We start from the raw sequence: 22,043 nt of genomic DNA, 5'->3' as shown, positions 1-22,043 counted from the left end.
AAATATCACAAAAGATCCTATTTTATCTAATTGTTCTCTTATGTTTCCGATGGATAGTTGATAGCACACCATCCTCTTTGCTGCATATTGAATCGTTTATCCACGAGGCACTTGCATTGTCATGTATATTGCTTTTGGCTCCTCAACAGGATACTTCGTTGATAAATGATACTTTACAGAAGATACTTTGAATCTTCTGAACGAAAGTCTTGTGCATGAATTGTTAGAACTAGATAACAATTTTGACAACGGCGTCTGCGGCCAAAGCTTTCAAATCATCAATTCAGTTCAAATGCATCAATTGGATAAGGGTGAGGCTAATGTTCAATTATTGAAGCCTTGTAGACAGATAAATAAACATAGTGCTCGCATGATCCTTGGTGTTGCCAAAGCGATGGACGAGTTACCATTACGAGACATCAAGAGCAAGCAGTCGATTAGCGAATATGAGTTAATGACCACTTACTTTCATCTGATACTATCGTGCATTTTGTCTAGTCCGAAACAGCTCTTTTTATTGCAATGGGCAGATATCGAAGCGGATGTCAGCGACGGTAAAAGATCAGATACATTTTAACAAAACTCACCCAGTTCTCATATAGCCCAAGTCTGGGCTTTAGTGAAGTAAAAATCTTAGTCTACTACAAACAATAACGGCTTATGTCATGATTCCCTGCCCTTAGGGATCTTTTTGCAAGGAGGTCATCAATATCTACCGTTGGAATATTTGCTTATCATTTCAGATTCATGGATTCGCGATGCAGTGGTTAGCAGAGCTTGTGTCTTGCATTTTGAATAATAGCACTTATTTTTGCTTTTATTTTTGTAATAAAAAGTTTATTGCTATCTGATTGCTGCTTGCCTGATTCTTGTCTCTGCATTGCTAGCTTTGATAACGTTGCTATTGACCATTTACATGAACTCTCTGTTTCGATATTTATCACAGCACTTGTAAGAATGTGAGACAAAACCTTGAGAGCGGTTTTTACCCACGCTTTGGCAGACTTCTATGATTTTTTTTTTTGATAGTGTCTTCCTCCTGAGGCACGCCGATTCAAGCTCGACTTCACCGTCATCTCCTGGAATGACTGCGTGTTTAGCTGGGACTAGATTATCGGCTTGAAGAAGCTGATGGTGTATAGGATTAATATCTTCAATTAGATATAATGACAGATTACGAATTGGTCTTTGAAAGCGAAGGTCATGAACGGGATTACTGCATTCATCTGTATCATGACAAAGTATATTTAATGTAAGAAAAGGTCATAGGAAAGGGAAAGCAAGGAAATGATCTCTTTTATAAGAATAGATGATAGAAGTTATTCCTTTGCCTCATTATGCAATATAAATAATAAAAGTTTATATATATATAAAAGCATATTCAGACCATGTGTTTATGATGGAATATTGCTGCTGCTGGTTATGCTTTTCCTATCTCTCTCTCGACGTTCCTGAAAGCTCTTTGTACTTTGCTTTTTCCTAATCCTTTGCAGTGATAACGCGTATTCTTCACTGAGACTAGTTGACGATCCATTGTTATGACTAATAACCAAGCTATGATTGCTGCCATTATTATATTTCTTGATCGCACCCAGACTACTTCTTTTTTTCCAGGTGGACTCTTGGTCATATTTGATTTGTGTTATGTTGCTCGTTGATGCAGACTTGTTAGGTCCACGCCAGGTATCAATGTTTTCTTGTTCGCTTTCAATGGTGATTCTCTTGATCGGCAGAATGTCTCCCTGCTCAGCTCCTTCAAACGCCGGCTTTACCCAATCTGGTGGATCGCCTACTGTCATGGTTACTGGATCCTTGAATCCTTCATATTTTTCAAAGATTGTAAAATCAAAATGCTTAAATTTCTCTTCAATCATCTTCAAATCGCGTTCTCTTTTAGCTGTCATTGACTCATTTGCCTCCTTTTTCGGAGTCTTTTTGGCTGCATTGTAAGCTGATCGCGGTGATCCATCTAAAAATAACTCCTCAAGGTCATAGGTAATATCAAAGTTGTTCTCCGTTGATGGTTGGAAAGGCGGTGTCAATGATTTTGTTTCTAGTTTACTCCAGTTGATCGACCGAAAGAATGGGTGACGGACCAAAGTGATCCATCCTGTGTCGCCGTAACCTAGTCGTTTATGCGGATTTATCTCCAAAAACTAATTGATACTAAGTCATAATTTTCTTTTCAGAGTGTTCATCACGTTGTATTCACCTACTCCTTGTATGACTGAAAGACATTCTCCAGATATTTGTCGATCCTTTGTTGGGTAATTGACATAACCTCTGCGTATTGCCGCTTGAAGCTCTTCAGTTGTATCGTATTCAAATGGTCTCTAAGAAAAAGAAAAAAATACAGGTTGAGTAATATATAAAAGAAATGGTATTATCTTACCTTTCTGTATACACATTCATAAAGTGTTATACCAAAGCTCCACCAATCAACTGCTTCATCATAACCTCCACCTTTATAAACTTCCGGTGCTGAATATATACATGTTTACTGTTAATATTTTAGCTCTTCAACAAAAAAATCATGCTGATTGTGAATATTACCCATATAGTATCCTGTCCCTGAGTTGGAGGTTAAGAGTCTATTTGGGTGCAGATGTGTTGCTATATTGAAATCAGCTAAGTGTACATGGCCCTTATCATCCATCAATATGTTGTGGGGTTTTATGTCCCTAATGATGTCAATTTAAATTGCACACACTAGATTGCTCTTTCTTAGTACCTGTGTACAACTCCTTTTGAATGAAGATATTTAACAGCCGACGCCAGTTCGGCAAACCAGAAGCGAATAATATCTTCAGAAAAGTAAGATGAATGTCTGTTTAAATGAAAGTGTAGATCTCCTCCAAGCCTAAACAAGAATCAATAAAGGTTGGATGTATTTTGCATTTCTTACATTAAGTCAGTAGCCATGTACATGTATTCGTTATCTTGAAAAGCAAATCGAAGTCGACATAGGAAAGGATGATCCAGTTGCTCTAAAATAACTCTTTCTCGAATAATATTACGCACAGCGTCCATTTTGATACATTCTTCCTTGTTGATATATTTCAAAGCATATAGTTGATGCGACTCTTTATGTTCAACTATTCTGACCTGATAAGAGAGAGAAAAAATAAATAAATAAAAAGACGAGTTCCCCTTTGCTATGTTTTGTCAATAGTACCTTTCCAAAAGCGCCTCTACCAACTATTCTCATTAGCTTAAATTGGGCCAAGGTGATGGCTTTTGTTTTAAAAAAAGGGTCAGTGTCCATCTCAACTACCAAATTTTCTCTTTATAAATACTTCTATTGTCATGGTCATCGTTACGGGTATTACTGCTACCAAGAGCAGTTGCTAATAAACCTGAAAAGAATCTAATTTTGAATAAATTAAAGGGAAAGAAGATGAAATGCAGAAAAAAGGGAGAAAGGTAAAAAGGTACAGTGATCTTGCTGAAAACAAAAACAGAAAAAAAGCAGTAAAAGCAACTGTAACCGAGTGGCTCACAAGGCGGAGACAACTAGGTAATTTTTTCAGGGAGTTTTCAAGCAAAACAAGCAAAAAAAAATATATATTTGGGTATTATAAACTGTTCGTCTCTGCATTTTAAGACGATCAAATGAAATAGCAGGGAAATGTACACTTTTTTTCAGAGATGGCGCATTTTAGTGAGGGGAAGTGATGTTATACAAAGGAAGGTATTTATACCATTTCATTGTTACAATTTCAACCTTTTCCAACAAAATGAAAGTTTTCATAAGACCGACAATTTTCATTTTAGCGACAAAAGTAGTTATTTTTGTATCGATCATGGACGGGAATTGCTTTTCTTTCGATTATTGTGGCAATTGAAAGCTTGGACGTGTCACAAATGGTGCCATACGTCTCGACCAACTTCAAAATAGAGGGGCCCGAAGCACTGCCAGCAGGCTGAACAACTGAAAAGGATGATGCTTGTACTTCACTAGAGCGCACAGTAGTTGCAGCGGATGACGATGATGTTGCTGAAGATAACGACGACTTCTCTGTGTTTCCTTTTTTTTTTTTGGAGTGATAAATGGCACCGAAGTCGATGGCCCTGTTGCTGAAGATGAGCATAATGTTTTCTTGTGTGGAAACGTTGAGGCTAATTAGGATGCTTCAAAAGGCCGCTTGATGGGAGATGTCGATAGTTCCAATTGTTGGGCGTGTTGTTCCAGCAAGCATCTTGAATTCCGATAATAGCTGTGCCCATGATGGTCTGTCGCTCCTGTCGTTTATGATGGTTTCCTTAGAGCGTCTTGGCTGTATGGGCTCAAAAGTGCTTGTTCAGTTCGCCTTTTTTAGTATTTGCCAAAACTCTCTTCCAGGGAAGCATTACATGCACCATAAAATACACCAAAAGTTAAACTAATGTTACTGGCGCTATCTCTCCCCATTACCTATGATATTGTCCAATAAAACTATTCAGTGCGTGACACCACGCTAAACATGGCTTTATAAAGTCACCATCTTGGTTTATTTCTTTTCAAGAAGAAGAGATAAAAAATGTTATTTTTTGTTGTCAGTTTGATCAAGATCATTCACGGGTAATTATGATATATTTGTATTTTATATCAAAGAATATCCCACTGTACAGCCTTAGATTAGGCAGAGACTTTGGTAGTGTGAAGTTTTAAAATGAAATCACAGGTAGCGCCTCGAGGAAGCGCCCATAGTATTAGCCTATTTTCTGGTGCATGTAGTGTTGGCCAAATCATAAAGTGGAGACTGAAAGATATTTTTTTTTTTTTTTTTTTTTTTTTGTTTTACCCTTTAATTTAAGCATGCTGTCAAAGCAAGTCCTTTCACAATTTAGAAATCAATGCAAAAGATCTACTCTTCAGTATAGACTCTTAACTACAGCAACCGAGAATATCACAGCATTTAAAAAGTATGGTGCCTTTCGTGAAGCACCCAGGGGCCTTGGCCTTGTCGATCCACCTGAGGTTAGCCATGGTACATGGATTCAGAAAAAAAAGCAAAAGCTTAGAGATCTTGGTGATTATGAAAAGGCATTTGCTGCGCATGCTGCTGAAAGACAATACTTGTAAGTGGTTCATGTATAGATATACACTTATCTAACTCCCTTCTTTCCTTACTGAATACAGAGTAAAAGAAGCAACAAAATCCTACTTTCATGATGCCAATGGTAAAGTATTGATAGAGTAAAAGTCAAGTTTACTAAAATAGATGATAAGAAATGAAGGAACATGGCGGTAAAATGTACTATGCAAGTACACAACTTATGAAGCCAGAGAAAACAGGGTACATGCCGGATTTTGAAACACAAGACCTGTCAAAAAATAGAGTCCATACTACCGATAGATTACACGATAAAATAACCCTAATGACATTTGCTCTGACACAGTTCGGTTTGGATCATACAAAAACATTTGCAAATCCGTTCTGGGAAAAGTATGGAAACAAGACAAAGGATATTCAACTCTTAGAGGTAAAGAAATAGACGACAATCTTATGTTTATACTTATGCTCTTTTAGATTATCGTAGAAGAAAATGTATTGAAGCAATTTTTATTAAAAGCATTTGTAACCAGAGCGCTTAAAGGCTTGCCAAAAGAAAGACAAGACAATGTTCTCTTGCTTTACAAGGATATCAGTAGAGTCAGACCATATCTCGATATGACCAACAAGCATATCGGCTATGTTTATTTGATAGACGAAAATTGCAAGGTGCGCTGGACTGCCCACGGAAATGCAACACAAGAAGAAATTGGAAACATGTTGGCCATGACGGATTATCTTTATCAAAAGAGGCAACAGTAATAAATATTACATTTACTTTTTACTTAATTGATCTATTTTTTGTACAAGCTCGACTATCTGTGTTCTATACATTTCTTTAATATCAATAAGGTCTGCTTTTAGTTCTTGTACTTCCTCTGTTCGCTCTCCCAGTAGCTCTAGTAATGTTTGGTATCTTTGATTCAACTGATCATGCTCTTGTTGAAGGGAAATTGTCTTTTTGGTTTCTGCACGTAATTTGTCAATTTCTTGAGACATACTTAGGATTTCCTCTGATAACTCGTTTTTAGATTGAGTCAAGCTTTGTACCTGGGTCTGGTAAAAGTCAACTTGGTTTTGTAATTGATGGATATCAGTCGGTTGCTTTTCTGCAATACTGCTCTCATACTCGGAGTGAATCGAGCTATTGGTATCTTCTTCAACTATAAGTGTAGGCGTCTTTAAATCCTTTAATTTAGCCTCAAACTGTCGCTTTTCCTCATTCAGTCTATCCTTGAGTAAACGCTGGTATTGATTCTTTAGTCGTTCCTGCTCTCTTTGTTCGGTCAACTTGAGATCTTCTTGTTCCCTTATCAATGTCTTTATCTTTTGTTCCAGTTTTTCATTCACAGATTTCTCCAGCTCCAAATTCGTCTCTAATCGCGCATTTTCCTTTTGCATTCCCAAGATGCTGGCCTCTACTGATTCCAAACGTTCGTTTAATCCTTCAATCTCAGATTGCAACAGTTTGCATTTTTCTATGGCCTTGTCGCGCTCTAATTCAACCTGCTGTAAAGAAAGGATTAAGCTATAGTTGAACAGACGTTAGACTATTTCTATTTTATATGCATAAGCACGTACCTTTGCTCAGCTTGGTCTCTATTTCTGATGGCTATTGTATGCTGTGTCTGCAGCTCATCAATTTGTCGAAGTAACGGCGCAGTGGACTCATCAACGCTCATTTCATAGTTGATCTTTTGTTGCTCCAAGTACTGCTTTTGAAGTTCTGTGATCTCTTTTTTCAAGCCTTCTTCTCTTTGTGCAGCTTGATCACGAGCGATCTGTAGGGAAATCTGCAGCTCTCGTATGTCCTTTTTCAACTGGCTTTCTGTCACCTCTGCTGTTTCCTTAACCTTGGTTAATTCTTTATGCAGCCGATCATTGGCTTTGATTTCTTTTTCAAGTGCCGCTGTGTGTTCCTGTTCGGCCTCTGCCTTGGCCTTGGCGCGTTCCTGATCCGTATGATCGTGGGCTTCCTTCAGCGCTTGTTCTGTATCTTTTAGCTTTTTCGATAAATCTGATTTCTCTGTTTCGAGCTTATTGATATGTTTGGTTTGCTGTTCAGACAAGTCTGTGAGCAACTTGACAGATTCCTGCAACCGTTTCTCTGTTTCAGAGAGCTTGGTGCCCTTTTCCGAAGCTTGTGATAGATCCTGATTGACTCTATCCAGTCGTTTGTTTAGCTCTGTAATCTCTTTCTCTTTCTCTGCTTTCTCTTGTCGTAGCTTCTTGATGGTTGTCGAATGCTTTAACTCAACCTTGGATAATTTTTCGCCTTCTTGAAGTAGTCCTTGAATCTGTTCATCTTTAGCCGCCAGTTGCTTTTTCAAATCCTCTATGACTGCTTCCCGCTTCGACCCTGACTTGGCTTCCTCGATTTGTTTTTTCCAGTTGGCTTCATCCTGAGCAGCTTCTTCGGTCAATTGATGGATCTGGTCGTGTAACTTGGCAATTGTTTCCATCGCTTGTAGTAACTGCTTTTCTCGCTGCTCAAGTAATTCCTTTGAAATGTTTATGCTTGCTGTTTCTTCTTTTGGTATATCATTACTATCATGCTTCTTTTGCTCCGGTTGTTCTTTTTCTATCATCCCTTGGTCGTCCTTATTCTCTTCTTGTTGCTCATTGCCGTCTTTGTTTTCTTTGTTGTTTTCTTGCTGTTTATCATCTTTTTCTTTAATCTCTTCTTTTACACTGCTTGGTGTTTCTGTTGGCTGTCCTTTTGGCTGATCTTTTGGCTGTTCTTCTGGATGCTCTGTTACCTGATCTGTTGACTGTTCCGTCGGCTTTTCTGCTGGCTGTTCTGTTGACTTTTCTTCTGGTTTCTCTATTGTCTTCTCTGCTGGCTCTTCTGTCGGCTCCTCTGTCGAATTTTCTGCTGACTTCTCTGCTGGCTTTTCTGTTGGCTTCTCTGCTGGCTTTTCTGTTGGCTTCTCTGCTGGCTTTTCTGTTGGCTTCTCTGCTGGCTTTTCTGTTGGCTTCTCTGCTGGCTTCTCTGTTGGCTTCTCTGTTGGCTTCTCTGTTGGCTTCTCTGTTGGTTTTTCTGTATTCTTTTGTAAGTTTTTCTTCTTTTTTTTTGAATTATCTGTCGCAACAACGGCAGCTAAGCGACTCGAAAGATCTGAATCTTGACGTTTAGGCTGCTGTGGCTGTGCTTGAGGCTTCTTCTTCTCGATAGTAGTAATCATACCAGTAACAGGGTCAAGCCATGTTTCTGTTTCATCGTCTATCAATAAAAAAGAGACGTTGGTTAAAAGAAAAGCTGAGCATGTATTAAGTTACTTTTAGCATCTTTTGGTTGATTGGGCGGTTGCTCAAGTAAAGAGTCAAATGTTGTTTCTACATTGTTAATTGCTTGTTTCAAGTAACCTCCCCATTTTGAAGTTGTATCGTTTGAGCCAAAGAAGCCACTCATTGAAAGGAATAAGAAGAAGAAAAAAAAGAGAATTATGTTCAATTGTGCTGCTTTGCGCATCCCTGATTTTTTACATTCCGACTTCTTTTTGTTCACTAGAAAAAAGTCGTCCAAATCAGGTATCGTAAGAAGGGCTTGGCGGATCCATTGCTGCATAAACATGTAAGCTTTGGACATACAGTGCTGTTTATTAAAGAGGAATAAGCAAAAGTGAAAAAAAAAGATAGTCAATACAAGTATTCATACGAAGATGAAGAAAAAAAGATAAATAGTGCGTGATTAAATGATTCCATTATACTCCTCTTCAGATCGACAGGCCAACTATGGCTGATGTGTTGGGGACAGCAAAGAATCTTCTTGTTGTGATAGTATTACTTATAGTGATGCAGATGGAGGCGCAGGTATCACGCTATGACATTGTAAGTTTGATTTTTTTTTTTACAAAAATGGAGAACAATGCTGTGGAGCTGTTTTATTGGCCAGAGGCTCTGTCAAGTTACTAATTTGGATCTGTCAAAGAATAGATCGTGGTTGTCTTTGCTTTAGTGATAGTGTATGTCCTAACCTGAATCATGTATATATATCTTTGGGTGTCCAAATGAGCAAGTAATCCTTAAGAACGAAGGATAAAGCAAGTCATTCAGCATGGCTTTAAAGACACCCTCTCTTTCTTTTTAACCAAGACAAGCTTACTGTGACTTGTATGAACAGTATTCTTTTTCCTCCTTTCACTTGAATTCAATTGCATATGATGACTCTGACTTTAAATAAATAGTAAAACTTGGCTTTCCTTTTTTCTCTTTTCAAACAACAGATGACTTCAAAGCAGCCAATTCATTCTGTACTTTTCGATAATCAAAACGAATATTACGCACAGCCTACAAGTGGAGATAACTTGCAGTTTTATTCGTCAAGTTATGGAGATCAATACAGTACTAATTACTATGCAAGTCCACCAGCTGGTGACATGCGTTCGACTAATTATGAATTTTCAAATTCTGGCTCCTTTTGGAGCGCGTTTGGAACAGGAGGATATGCAGATGAACCACCATTGTTGGAGGAATTAGGTTTAAACTTTGAACATATCAAGACCAAGGTTAGATAGTTGTATTTATATTAGAAAAAAAAAAGTTACTAAAGACAAAAATACAGAGTTTAACTGTCCTCAACCCATTTCGCACTGTTCCAAGTACTATTATGGATGATACTGATCTGGCAGGGCCACTCTTGTTTATTTTCTTATTTGGCACCTTTTTACTTTTATCTCGAAAGGCGCACTTTGGCTATATCTACGGTGTGGGCGTCCTTGGCGTGCTATCGATTTATCTCATCCTGAATTTGATGAGTGAGAATGGTATTGATGGATCTAGAACAGCCAGTGTGCTCGGTTACTGTTTGTTACCCATGGTCATGCTCAGTGGACTCAGTGTCTTTCTCAAGTTGGATACCATTGTTGGTACTCTTTTAACGATCATCAGTATTCTCTGGTGTACTTATTCTAGTTCAGGGATGTTTGTGAGTGTACTTCATATGAACGAACAACGGTTTTTGGTTGCTTATCCCGTAGGCTTGTTTTATGCTTGCTTTGCTTTAATGACATTTTTTTAAACAAAATAAATTTTTTCTTTTTTTTATTGTATAAAAATGCAACCTTCTAGTTTAAACACTCAAAGTATCCAGTATAGAAAGAGAACAGAACAGGATTCGATAGACAATCATATCAAGTAAATACTATTATTAAAACAAGTAACAACAATGAATAACATAAAATAGAAAAAAGCGTCCTGTAGATCGCAATATACCACCCAAGGTAAACCATGTCTAATTAGACACATGTGTGTATTTAATCATGTATATATATAGATTGAAGCCTATGTACCAGAATCAAGATTATATGAAGAATTATGTCAGTTTGAGAGAAATATGGATACAGCCATAATGAGAAAACGATTAGAGATTCAAGAAGCACTTGGAAAACCAAACAAGGTGAAACGAACCATGCGTATTTTTATTTCCAATACAGCAGCAGATCAGTTACATCAAGAAGAGGAAGAAGAAGAAGTGGATGGACAAGTGTTTGAGATCAATAGTGAAAATGAACCTTCTTGGACATTAAAGATCGAAGGGCGATTGCTGGATGTAAGCTGCCTCAAAATTTACAAAGATACATCTCTTAATATTTCTTGTAGCCACTGATTCCAACAAAGAAGGCTCAACCTGTACAAAAGTTCACATCCTTTTTTAAATCAATTATTGTTGAACTTGATCCAGAAAAATATCCAGAGGGAAATTTAATTGAATGGCGTAAACAACCATCAAGTGTGGAAAGTGATGGTATTGAAGTAAAGCGTAAAGGAGATACCAATGTCAACGTACGCATCATTCTCGTTCCAGACTATACACCTCAGAAATTCAAGCTGACGCCTGCCTTATCTGAACTGACGGGACTCAAGCTAGCGACCAAGTCTCATATCGTGTCAGAGCTGTGGAATTATATCAAACTACACAACTGCCAGGACGCTAAAGACAAACGCATTATCCATTGTGACAGAAAGATGCAGGCAATCTTTAATGCAACTCAGTTACAATTTCATGAAATACCTGAATTGATCCAACGACAGGTGACACAACCAGATCCTATTGTATTAGAATACACTATTCGTGTTGATAAACGGTTCAACATGTCATCCAAGGCATATGATGTTGATGTTGAACTGGACAGCGTGCTTAAACAAAAGATGATGAATGTTGTCGCTGCTTCACAAGTGCAAAAGGATATTCTAAGTTTGGACGATAAGATTGTTCAGTGTGTACAAAGTATCAATAACTCCAAGATGAAACGGGACTTTCTGATGCAGTTTTCTTCCCATCCCATCGAGTTTATCAATAAATGGATTCATAGCCAAGCAAGAGATATAGAAGTACGATCAAAATGAAAATAGACTATATATACTAATGTCATTTATAGGCTGTGCTTGGAGAGACCAAGGTCAACTTAGAGGATGTACGTCAAACTGAATTCTATAAACAACCATGGGTAAAGGAAGCAGTTTTTCATTATCTCACGTCCAAGGTAAATATTGAACCATCTCATATGCATAAACTCACTATGATTAGACACAACAAAAAATGCAAGAATTATTGGCTACACAGTCTTCTTCAAAACAATCTTAACACCTGCTAGTTAGGCGTAAATAGAATTCGTACTTAATAAAAATTGAAGTCAAAATTGTGTTGTTTTATAAATTCATTTATTTCTTGATATTGTATAAAGTATCCATGTCAGATGAAAATGCATCAGCTAAAGAACATGCGCCTTTTCAGTCTCGCGAATAAAGAAAGTGTTGAGGTATTTATTATCTTGGAAAAACAGGACAATCGTATGACGACATTGCAAACATAGTCAATTTGGCTAAAATCAACAGTATAAAACACAATTGATAGAATAAAAAAGACTGGATCGTCTCTATTAACCAACACAAAAGGTAGAACCCGTAAAATCAATGAGAGGTCATAGAGACTGCTTACGAAAGCGATAGATCATCCATTCGTAACATGCGACCGTTTGAGATTAGAGTTGCATAAAGTAGGTGTAAAGGTCTGTAGACAAACTGTTGTTAACTTTTTGAAGAGGATAGAGCTTGGTTCTTATTTTGATGTTCATAAACCAGTATTGGCAGAAGGTCGCATGAGGAAAAGGCTATACTGAGCTCATGAGCATGTCCACAGAACGGATGAACAATGACTTAGTGTCATTTGGAGCGGTGAATCTCAGCTCAGCGTTACCGGTAACGGTGATGGCGTCAGAGTCATCAGAAGGGTTAGTGAATGATATAGCTCTAAACATATTGTATCGGTAAAGAAGTATGGCAAAATTGGAGTGATGGTATGTAACTGCTTTCATGAAAAGGGTTTTGGCTCTTTGGTCTTGATTGATGGTGCAGTTGATCACGACGAATAAATAAATATCTTAAACCAAAGCTTTTACCTTTGGTTCACGTAACTTTGTCAGCAAGAGGGCAGGGGCTTTATATTCCAAGAGAATGGAGCTAGCTGCCACAACTGGCGGCTATGTGCGATGATGGAAGGAAAAACACTAGATTAAAAGCTTTGAATACTGTCCCTCATAAAGACCCCATTTGAACCCTATCGAACATGCTTAGAATACTCTTGAAAAGAAAAGGCCATTTATCTATAGTGTGAATCAATTAAAGGCGTCCATGTAAGGAGAACAAACAAGATGGGTGTTGAATTTGCTGGTGATTTAGCTAGAAGTATGAAGGGAAGATGTGAAGCAGCTATTGAGGCTAAAGGAAGGCTAACTAAATATCGACACTTTCTTTATTTTTATACGATCTTAAAATAAACACTTCATAACTTGATGTACCAAGCTTAAGTATACACGAATTATCAATAAAACATTATCTTTATTTCTTCTAAAACAAGTCTGTAAAATAGTTTATACTCTATAGCAAATATAGAATATATTTGTCTATCTTCATAAACTTTCAGTCAATCAATCGGCCTCTCGATTCAAGTCATATTTCATCAGCAAATTACGTCATCAAATAAAATTTGTGAAAAATAGCCGCTTGAACACATGTTTTATAAATTTGAAGCTTTTCAACAAAACATACTCCTTGGGAAACAATAATTAACGGAAATACTATAAAATTGCATACTTTCAACAAAGATAGCAGTTTGAAGTGATTCTGTCCCCTCTGCCAAGTCATTCACTGTCTTAATGGATTAGATTTCGTGCTACCCATTAACCATAGGCGCTGAGTGATGTCGTCTTTATTCATCTTTCAACATATTTGGATACGGATGCAGAGCAATTATTGTAAGAAGACCACGGGATTACTATAAAATTGCATACTTTCAACAAAGATAGCAGTTTGAAGTGATTCTGTCCCCTCTGCCAAGTCATTCACCGTCTTAATGGATTAGATTTCGCGCTACCCATTAACCATAGGCGCTGAGTGATGTCGTCTTTATTCATCTTTCAACATATTTGGATACGGATGCAGAGAGTTTTCTTTTCCCTTTATCATATTGTTAGAGCGTAGTATTTAGATAAGTATTAAACTGATTTGATCCCGATACCCGATTTTAACAAGTACTTTATTTTCTTTAGCTGAAACGTTTCTCCCTTTAATAGTCTGTATCCCGATATGTTTTAATCCTATTGTCACAAACAATTACTGTTTTATTAAAAATAAACTTCAGAAAGAGGATAAAATTATGACGTGTATGAAAAAAATAATTGACGCATATTAAAAAAAGTATTTACGCAAAGGTTAAAAATAAAATTATAATCATTATCTACTATAGGGGGTGATACAGTTTATGAAAGTTTATTATATTGTTAAGTTTAGGAAGGACAATAATATTGAAGGAGAAGGAAGCATTTTTGTTGACAAGAGGAAGAGGAGATGGGTGGTGATCTTAACAACAGACTCAGATTACATAGTTGCTGATGGAGATGAAGAACTGGAGGTTCTAAATGAGAGGCATGTCTATAAGACTGGTAATGGCGAGGAACAGGTTTTCATTAGGTATGATGGGCAAGACAATGAAGAAGTTTATAAAGAAGTACATAAGCATATAAGAGAGAAGAGGTTGTCACATAATTCTGGAGGTCACGTAAACTAAAAGCTTTAAAAATATGTTTTTTTTTAAAGGTTAAAAATAAAATGTGATTTTTTTTTTCTTTTTACTACTATAGGAGGTTGCTATGTTATATGTATATTTTGAAGATTTGAAAAACATAAAAAGATATAAATTGAAAGTTGTTCAAGAAGTAAAGATCAAAAAACTAGAAAATGGCACAGATGTTGTATATATTGGTGCTGATATTAACGAAAAGATGTTAAAGACAATTCAATTGCTACTCAATAAATTTGACATAAATGAAGACAAATCTCTTAAAGACGACCAATGGAACTACTGTAAATCAGAGAAAATAAACAAGTATGTAAGCTATGGCATAAGAGAGGATGGTACTTATTATGAAGTCAGTGAATGCTATCACGCTAAAAATTAACACATGATATAAAATATATTTATAGGGCACTTCTCCCGTCTTTTTGTATGTTTTCCACCATCTTTCCGCAGTGCGTGGGTTAATCAAGAGTTCTTTAGAAAATTTAGTGATATTTCCTTTCTCTTCAGGATGCTCAATCATTTTATCAATAAAATCCTCTCTTTGCTTGTCTGTATAAGTGTTATAAACTGCTGATTTGGCAGACTTATCGTCTAAATTTTTTGTTTCCTTAGTCTCTTTCACTATAATATCCTTTTCAGCAGGTTTATTAGCTAAATAACTCCTGCGGCTAGTTATTGTTTCAAGTACAATGTTTGAACCTGTAATTTCTGTTAAGACGCCTTCCATGGAATCATAAACTCTTTCACCATACTCATCAAAAAGGTTATCCATTCCATCTTTGAAATAAAAAGTATTTGTCATTGTAGAGATTTCAAAAGTTTGAGAAAAAGAAAAGGAAAAAGGAACGACAAAAGGAACTGCATTAACAGACAAAATTAAATCTTGTCTTTCGACAATTACTTTTTTTGTAGCCGACAATATGACTGTAAAGTGTGCTGTTGGACGATAAAGAAAAATTTCGTGTTACAATCGTCGGGGCACAAAAAATCAGATACGCAAACAGACTGGAAAAACCACTGTTCGTAGTTCTCTTTTTTATATTGTTTGGAGTTATGTATGGGTTTATCAAAAAAAGGCAGTATGGTTTAATAAGACCTATAAGACTAGAAAGAGCAGAAACAACAAAGAGAGTTTATGATTTAGAACTAAGTCGAACCAAGGAATTCGCACTTTCTCACCGAGGTATTTTTTTATAACTAGGATATACAATATATACTTATTATTAAAAAGGTGGGGTGACATGTATAAGAATTGATAATAGTGAACAGAGATAGTCAGTTTGTAATAATAATAATTATAATGAACAAGTATTGATCATTTAGTAGTTTATTATCAGGAGGTGGTGATGGTAAAGTACATATCTATGATTTGGATTCAATGACAGAGAAAAATGAACCTATTGCGAGTGCAGCAAGGTAGATATATATATAAATATAAGTGTAAATATGTAATGAATGAATCCATGTTTAGAATGGATCAGCACAAATATGCTGTTACTTCTCTTTCTTGGTATCCAGCTGATAATGGTCTATTTGTCACGTCAAGTTATGATTCTACGATCAAAGTATGGGATACAAATGAAATGAAGGTAACCTTTAATTTAAAAATAAGGGGGAGAGAGAAAGTTATTAATGATAAGAAGGCGGTGGAGGAGTTTAATATGGAATGTCGCGTTCATTGTCAAGCCATGTCAGGTATTGCCAGTCATTCACTGGTAGCATGTAAGTTGAACAAATTATTACTTTGACTTTTTATAGTAACTTGCCGTTAATTAAGCTGCAGCGGCTGAACCCAGAATCAGACTGTGTGACCTGGCGAATGGGTCCTTTACTCATTCATTAACTGGTCATGCTGGGTCCGTGATGTCCTGTGTTTGGTCTACCAATCAAGAATATATTTTGTATTCAGGGGGGTGAGTCATTCACTGGAATGGATTACAAGTATATCTTACAAAGCATAGGTCAGACGGAACCATACGCGTATGGGATATAAGAAAGGCGTCTTCTTGTCTAATGTCCTTGGATCAAAATAATGCAGGCAAGTCATTAAAAGGAATATATACATAAGGGGTAATGATATTAACTTAATCACAGTCGATCAAAATCCACTTGGCGAAACAAATAGTGCACACGGTCGAGGCATCAACGGTTTGACAGTAACAAATGATGGAAGGTTTTTGGTGTCACTCGGACTAGATGAGAAGATCCGACTATGGAACACACAATCTGGGCACAACACTTTTGTAAATTACGGATCCAGCTGGAGGAACCGATTTAAGCTATGTTTGCAACCTGCCTTGTCAAGTCCAGACGTTTGGCCTCCTCTGCTTTATATACCCAGTGATGACAGACAGGTTCTTGTCTATCGTCTTACAGACGGCATGCTTGTCAAACGGCTGAAGGGCGCTTATGGAAGAGTGACGTCTGTTGAAAACAGGGAATCCCATCAACAGCTGTACAGTGGCTCAAATGCGGGGGATTTACTCGTCTGGGAACCTCCAGCGATGATAGCTGCTGTAGAAGAAAGAGAGGTTTGTAATATGGAATCTAAATAGGATGCTCTTATTTATTATGATAGGTCGACGCGGATGAATGGAGTGACTATAACGATGAAGATGACATAATCTAGAGTCTCTAGGAAACATTCTTATTTTGATCAGTAACCCGGATCACATTGTTTTGACAAGTGTAACCAAAATGTGTATTTATGGCATATGCTTTAAAAGCTCCTTCTCTCTCTTCTTCTCCTCTTTATCTTTCTTTCTCTCTCTGTTTTTTCTTCTTCTAATGGGTTGTTGTATGTCTCACTGCTCCTTTTCTGAAAAGGTATTGAACTTGTCAATTCAATAAATAGGAATATTAAATAAATTACTAGGAAACTGTATATGAAGTCACTCTGGATGCAAACGGCGTAGCTCAGCGTGTACCAAAGGGGCAAGGTACACATTTTATTCACATCTCTCCTCATAAAGAGACTTTGTTAAAAGAAAAGGTAAATGCATATATATATAAACTAAATGAATCTATCAGTCTTATTAATGAATTGTATAATCAGTCGGATATTACTGCTCCTTCACCTACTTATCATCATGACAAATGGCCATCAATGACTGCGCCTGTCTATCACCAACGTGTGCATCCAATGCCCGAAAAGATAGCTGCTTAGCAATAGATTCTATATATAAAAAAATAATGCTGGTTATTATTTTTTTTTTAAATGTAAATAGTGTATAAATAAAAAGCTTTGCAAGTCTTTTTTTTTGTTCTAAAAAGAATCAATTGAATCATGTATCACGTCCTGATCTATTATAGACAGTAAACAACGGAAATACACTGAATAAAACGCATTGACCCGAAACAAATAGATCAAGTGACATAAAGATGAAACAGTCCATGAGAGTGTGTACAAAGAGCTAGTTTAAACTAAAATAAAGCATCTTACTGCAAAAAAATATATTCTATGTATACAAGTCTTTAGCGACAACTATGATTTTTTTAATAAAGCATTTCTATACAAATTGATTGGATTGAAAAAAAAATACATGTAAAATGACCGAGATTTTTATTTTGGCTTTCTTTTTCTCTTCTGCTATAGGGGGTGATACAGATTATGAAAATAAGTAGTGCTTTTGATATACAGTATTTCCAAAAATTATTGACACTGATGCCAAGAGTAAAATTCGCGTTCGTTAAATTCTATTGTCACGTAAACCATTGGCTGATTTCGCTTGCTGACAAATTGAGTGTCGTATATGTAGGAGCCCTGTCGTACAAAATGTGAGTATATTAAGCACGAAAGCATCGTTTACTCTTTTATTTTTTCTTTTTTCTTTTTTTTTTTTTACTTCCTTTCTCATTAAAAACCGAGTATTACAATATGAGCTTTCAAATTTTCTACGAAGACGGGCACGGTAATGCAGTTGATGAATACGGTAGACCTGAGCCTATGGACTATATCATTGACGAAGAGCGATATGCTTTAGAAACAATTAGTTCACATACTCAGTATTTGTATAATCAGCCTCAGGAGAATTATTTCTATGTAGGCTCTGTGGCAGATGAAGATGCAAAAGATGACCCAGATGTTTGCATGAAGGAGGCGTCGAGTAAGCGAGCGTACACACTCTATACGGATCAAGACAAAGTTAGATTCTTTAAACTGATGTTTGAGAAAGTTATGAGTGCTTCAGCTGCTGCAAAACAATTAGGTATTCATGTTCGCACAGCTCAAAGATGGGCTCAAATGTACAAAACGGATCCTGATAGTGTTTTTATAAAGCATAAGAAAACCGGTCGCTCGCGTATACTTCAAGAAGAACACAAGCAAGTGGTCTTGGAGTATATAGATGAGAATCCTTCAGCCGTCTTGGAGCAAGTGATAGAGCGACTACTTCAAAATTTTCAGGATCTCAAGGTCTCTAAAAGCACTGTCTACAATTTTGTAAGAACTGAATGTAATTTGTCACTCAAAGAAGCCCAATTTCAGCCTGTAGATAGGAATAGTGAAGAAAAAAATTCAGGAGCGTTTTGACTGGGTTCATAAGTGGGAGTGTACGGGCATGGACTTTAGAACTAACTGCGTCTTTCTCGATGAGCTTGCATTTCATATTAATTTAAAGCGTAGTATGGCCTGGTCAAAAAAAGGATTGCCTGCTGTGGTCACAGTGCCCAAAACTCGAGCACAAACAACAACGATTTTAGGTGCGATCTCTGCTTCAGGATTAATAAAGTGTAGCCTGAGATTACCGCAGCCGCCAGCCAAGCAGCACCGTATCCATGGAGGGCTTTATCCGCTTCCTTCAAGCTAGATCTGAACAGTTTGCTGTTCTCAGTCAATTCTATGGACATACCATCACAAATCATGATAATGGATTCCCCCTCTTTCGTAAGATCCGTCTTTCAGCGTACTTCAACAAACAACGTGCCGATCAAAGGCTTATTCAAGACTTACACGCCAAGTTTGGAGAAGATGCTGTGTTTGTGATGGGAAACTGGTCCGCTCCCCATGCTAGGTATCATGAGCCCATCCGTGGCCTTGGCTTCCGAAGACTCCTCAAGAAGCATGGGTTTCAAGTCTTTCTTATAGACGAGTACAAGGCCAGTAGGCGCTGTCCAACATGCCACAACGAAAGCCTCCGCACGTTCCGTTGTGTTCCAAATCCACGACCGTATCAACGTGAGCGATATCCTACTGCTATCTGCCATGGTCTTTTAAGGTAATAATATATTAACCACTTGGATGATTTTATACTGATTGAACATTGCTTGTAGATGCACCAATCTATACTGTAGACCCGCCATGGCAGCACTAGATAGATATCGATTATGGAACAGGGATGTTGCTGCTTGTCTCAACTACATGCACATCCTTCGTGAGCTTCGACGTAATGGCATCGTTCCTCATAGGTTTCGCCGGGTTGCTGTTGCTCCTACAAAACGTCGAAGAAGAGTGGACGATCAGGAGCAACCAAGAACTAGAATACGTTTAGACGATGATTCTCCGTCCTAGTTATCGCTAGGACACATCTAGATGCCTTCGGGGTAAGTTGTATGTAATAATTTTCTTACATAGCTAACTGTATAATTCTTTATATTCTCTCCTTGGTACTTGTTATTTTCATTTGTATGTCGTCTCCTTTTGCACACATTTTATTTTTAACCTTTGCATAAATACTTTTTTTAATATGCGCCAATTATTTTTTTCATACACGTCATAATTTTATCCTCTTTCTGAAATCTATTTTTAATAAAACAGTAATAGAAAGACACAACATCACAACACATAGACTGCACTTGACAGATAAGTTGATGAGAAAATGGGAAGTTGGTGATGAAATGAGGCCTGATGCACAATGGGTAGACCTCGATAAACCCTTAGAAGAATTGACACCAGAGACCACATATCATGCTACTAAGGATAACCTGACATTGCTCTTTTGGTATAGTCCAGTTCAAGACTCACAAAAGGTTTTAAATGAACAATTGGCAATTATCAAAGAAAGAAGAAGGCAATTAGGACTTGAGTGATTTTAAATACTTTAAAACAAGATAGTGGACATAAATGATTTTTAAATACAATATAAAAAAAAGACCGAGATTTTAATCTTTTTTTTTTTCTCTTTCTTTTTTATTTAAAAACATGGTAATGTCAATAATCAAACAAAATGAATGGAATAATTCATGAGCATTAGTCTGTCACTTTACACACTGATCTCGGCGATCTCAAGATTGAAGTATTTTGTGAATCTGTTCCAAAGACAGCAGAGGTATATACATGCTGTTATAACTTGCTTTATTTCTCACTATTATTTTCAAGAACTTTCTCGCTTTATGTGCAAGTGGATATTATGACAACAACACTTTTCACAGAAATATACCTGGATTTATGATACAAGTACGTCCTATGGCATTTTTGTTCCTCTTACTAATATCCCAAAAAACAGACAGGTGATCCTACAGGCACGGGAAAAGGAGGAAATTCGATTTGGGGAAAGAAGTTTAATGATGAAATCAGGTCTACGTTAAAGGTAACAAAGATTTGTTATTATTATCATTATATTCACATTATCCAAGCATAATGCACGCGGTATAGTTTCCATGGCGAATTCAGGGCCAAATACAAATGGATCACAATTTTTCATTACCTATGCAAAACACCCTCATTTAGACACAAAATATACAGTGTTTGGAAAGTATGTTCAAAAGAATACAAGTTTATGCTAAAAAAAAGAGTATGATTCTAATTCACATGTAGAGTCATTGATGGTGCCGACTCAACATTAGATGTAATGGAAAAAGTGCCGGTGGATGAAAAGTATAGGCCACTCCAAGAATTCCGTATAAAGTCTGTTACAATTCATGCAAATCCGATAGCTGACAAGCAGTTATAATTATTTTGTGTTAAAACGTAGACCACTGCCAATCTGCTGGAACTGAAGGAATTGGATTGAAGGCTATGCAAAAGTAGAAAAAGAAGGGATTAGAGCAATAAAAAAAACATCACTTTAACTTACCATGTTCCTTTTTCGTTGATTTGTTATTGATGGTAATGTTTTTAGATACAACATCTATCAAAAACGAATGAGCCAAAAAAAAAAAAAAGGATCTACTTGAAAAAAAAAAGTAACCTACCATCACGACCAAGTTCAGTTATACCTTCCATCGCTTGTGGTTGCTGTGTCATAATACCAGGATTTCTCTTTTTTAAATTTGCCTTGCTTGCATTCATATTGTCTTGGCTCTTTCTAATATTTCTTCTCTGCCGCAGTTCTTCTTGCCATTGCTTGTACTCCTCTGCACATGTGTTACATCCTCGGGATAAAATACCTTGAAGATGGAATCGAGCGTCTTGATCTAGTCTAAAGTAGTTGGAGCAGTGAGCTGAGCAAAAAATGTCACCACACTTTCGGCAGTGATGTCTTCTATCAAATAATCCAAAATAGGTTGGGCAGCCTAAATAGCCACAACTATTGGCTTCTGAATCTGGCTATAATGTATAATTTTGGTTTTTCTGGTTACCTCCTTTTTTTTGTTATTTCTTGACATTTACCTTCCAATGATCTCTTGTCGGTGGTCCTGTCACTTCTTCAGAGATTGGATCAGACATTAGCTTTGTGGGTGTTGTGTTATCTACTGAACTGTCTGTTTGAGAGGAAGGCTGTGCTATGGTTAACTGCGAAGGCCGTTTCTTTTTTGTAAGTGAGTATATGTCCATAAGTTTTAAAAGTGTATCGAATATTAAAGAAGTATAAATATAGAATGGAAGGAGGGGGAGAGCAACTTAAAAAAGGCTTGTGTAGCATAGATTGAAGTCCGCCTTTCAAAATATCACCATTGGTTTGAAATTTCCAGGCCACCAATAAAAAAGTGTAAATTAGACTTAAAAAGCCATGACGAATGTTTCAATAGCAAAACAGAAAAAAAAACAG

The 22,043-nt window shown here is 36.9% G+C and overlaps 12 protein-coding genes across 12 annotated transcripts; 8 read left to right on the top strand and 4 right to left on the bottom strand.

Moving 5' to 3' along the window:
• The first annotated feature begins 3 nt into the window (after positions 1–3).
• On the top strand, positions 4–732 carry RHIMIDRAFT_294673 (uncharacterized protein). Its single transcript, XM_023614111.1, has 2 exons — positions 4–554; positions 603–732. Exons 1-2 carry the CDS (start codon positions 293–295, stop codon positions 626–628), a joined length of 288 nt encoding a protein of 95 aa, XP_023462873.1. The 5' UTR covers positions 4–292; the 3' UTR covers positions 629–732.
• A 662-nt stretch (positions 733–1,394) lies between these two features.
• Positions 1,395–3,265, bottom strand: RHIMIDRAFT_207194 (kinase-like protein; the record flags this gene model as incomplete). The annotated part of the gene is made up of 7 exons (XM_023606967.1): positions 1,395–2,156; positions 2,217–2,333; positions 2,393–2,481; positions 2,554–2,681; positions 2,732–2,860; positions 2,906–3,105; positions 3,176–3,265. 7 exons carry the CDS (start codon positions 3,263–3,265, stop codon positions 1,395–1,397), a joined length of 1,515 nt encoding a protein of 504 aa, XP_023462872.1.
• A 1,949-nt stretch (positions 3,266–5,214) lies between these two features.
• On the top strand, positions 5,215–5,798 carry RHIMIDRAFT_207022 (uncharacterized protein; the record flags this gene model as incomplete). Its single annotated transcript, XM_023606952.1, has 2 exons — positions 5,215–5,466; positions 5,514–5,798. The coding sequence occupies 2 exons, from the start codon at positions 5,215–5,217 to the stop codon at positions 5,796–5,798; spliced, it is 537 nt and encodes a 178-aa protein (XP_023462871.1).
• A 2,249-nt stretch (positions 5,799–8,047) lies between these two features.
• Positions 8,048–8,461, bottom strand: RHIMIDRAFT_264161 (uncharacterized protein). The gene has a single exon (XM_023611734.1). The coding sequence runs from the start codon at positions 8,446–8,448 to the stop codon at positions 8,284–8,286; it is 165 nt and encodes a 54-aa protein (XP_023462870.1). The 5' UTR covers positions 8,449–8,461; the 3' UTR covers positions 8,048–8,283.
• A 954-nt stretch (positions 8,462–9,415) lies between these two features.
• On the top strand, positions 9,416–10,056 carry RHIMIDRAFT_207081 (Yip1-domain-containing protein; the record flags this gene model as incomplete). The annotated part of the gene is made up of 2 exons (XM_023606957.1): positions 9,416–9,544; positions 9,601–10,056. 2 exons carry the CDS (start codon positions 9,416–9,418, stop codon positions 10,054–10,056), a joined length of 585 nt encoding a protein of 194 aa, XP_023462869.1.
• A 36-nt stretch (positions 10,057–10,092) lies between these two features.
• On the top strand, positions 10,093–11,622 carry RHIMIDRAFT_241040 (SWI/SNF and RSC complex subunit Ssr3; the record flags this gene model as incomplete). The annotated part of the gene is made up of 6 exons (XM_023609502.1): positions 10,093–10,172; positions 10,222–10,258; positions 10,312–10,587; positions 10,638–11,369; positions 11,417–11,521; positions 11,566–11,622. The coding sequence occupies 6 exons, from the start codon at positions 10,093–10,095 to the stop codon at positions 11,620–11,622; spliced, it is 1,287 nt and encodes a 428-aa protein (XP_023462868.1).
• A 2,552-nt stretch (positions 11,623–14,174) lies between these two features.
• On the bottom strand, positions 14,175–14,962 carry RHIMIDRAFT_264157 (uncharacterized protein). Its single transcript, XM_023611733.1, has one exon. It carries the CDS (start codon positions 14,915–14,917, stop codon positions 14,405–14,407), a length of 513 nt encoding a protein of 170 aa, XP_023462867.1. The 5' UTR covers positions 14,918–14,962; the 3' UTR covers positions 14,175–14,404.
• Positions 14,963–15,078: 116 nt separating this feature from the next.
• Positions 15,079–16,919, top strand: RHIMIDRAFT_264144 (excision repair cross-complementing rodent repair deficiency, complementation group 8; the record flags this gene model as incomplete). The annotated part of the gene is made up of 7 exons (XM_023611732.1): positions 15,079–15,298; positions 15,347–15,389; positions 15,442–15,531; positions 15,587–15,837; positions 15,893–16,028; positions 16,077–16,153; positions 16,210–16,919. Coding segments are annotated over exons 1-7 (1,184 nt in total), but the record flags the coding sequence as incomplete, so codon positions are not given.
• On the top strand, positions 16,915–17,281 carry RHIMIDRAFT_241038 (uncharacterized protein; the record flags this gene model as incomplete). The annotated part of the gene is made up of 3 exons (XM_023609501.1): positions 16,915–16,941; positions 16,991–17,107; positions 17,171–17,281. 3 exons carry the CDS (start codon positions 16,915–16,917, stop codon positions 17,279–17,281), a joined length of 255 nt encoding a protein of 84 aa, XP_023462865.1.
• A 1,589-nt stretch (positions 17,282–18,870) lies between these two features.
• RHIMIDRAFT_264118 (uncharacterized protein) lies at positions 18,871–19,583 on the top strand (the record flags this gene model as incomplete). Its single annotated transcript, XM_023611731.1, has 2 exons — positions 18,871–19,331; positions 19,387–19,583. Coding segments are annotated over 2 exons (658 nt in total), but the record flags the coding sequence as incomplete, so codon positions are not given.
• A 723-nt stretch (positions 19,584–20,306) lies between these two features.
• Positions 20,307–21,005, top strand: RHIMIDRAFT_207147 (cyclophilin-like protein; the record flags this gene model as incomplete). Its single annotated transcript, XM_023606965.1, has 5 exons — positions 20,307–20,381; positions 20,432–20,509; positions 20,559–20,642; positions 20,689–20,807; positions 20,870–21,005. Coding segments are annotated over 5 exons (492 nt in total), but the record flags the coding sequence as incomplete, so codon positions are not given.
• Positions 21,006–21,114: 109 nt separating this feature from the next.
• Positions 21,115–21,829, bottom strand: RHIMIDRAFT_241034 (FYVE-domain-containing protein; the record flags this gene model as incomplete). Its single annotated transcript, XM_023609500.1, has 3 exons — positions 21,115–21,182; positions 21,247–21,601; positions 21,665–21,829. The coding sequence occupies 3 exons, from the start codon at positions 21,827–21,829 to the stop codon at positions 21,115–21,117; spliced, it is 588 nt and encodes a 195-aa protein (XP_023462862.1).
• Between the last annotated feature and the right edge of the window lie 214 nt (positions 21,830–22,043).

The sequence above is a fragment of the Rhizopus microsporus genome (assembly GCF_002708625.1).
Source record: "Rhizopus microsporus ATCC 52813 unplaced genomic scaffold scaffold_19, whole genome shotgun sequence".
NCBI classification, from domain to species: domain Eukaryota; kingdom Fungi; phylum Mucoromycota; class Mucoromycetes; order Mucorales; family Rhizopodaceae; genus Rhizopus; species Rhizopus microsporus.
Note: the sequence above shows the minus strand (reverse complement) of the source record. Positions and strands in the feature narration are given on the sequence as shown.

Bases quoted from the DNA above. Each gene is read 5' to 3' on its own strand.
- RHIMIDRAFT_294673 (XM_023614111.1), top strand. From the start codon at position 293: ATGCATCAATTGGATAAGGGTGAGGCTAATGTTCAATTATTGAAGCCT. The intron at 555-602 runs GTAAAAGATCAG...GTTCTCATATAG, and splicing joins CGAAGCGGATGTCAGCGACG to CCCAAGTCTGGGCTTTAGTG.
- RHIMIDRAFT_264161 (XM_023611734.1), bottom strand. From the start codon at position 8,448: ATGAGTGGCTTCTTTGGCTCAAACGATACAACTTCAAAATGGGGAGGT.
- RHIMIDRAFT_264157 (XM_023611733.1), bottom strand. From the start codon at position 14,917: ATGACAAATACTTTTTATTTCAAAGATGGAATGGATAACCTTTTTGAT.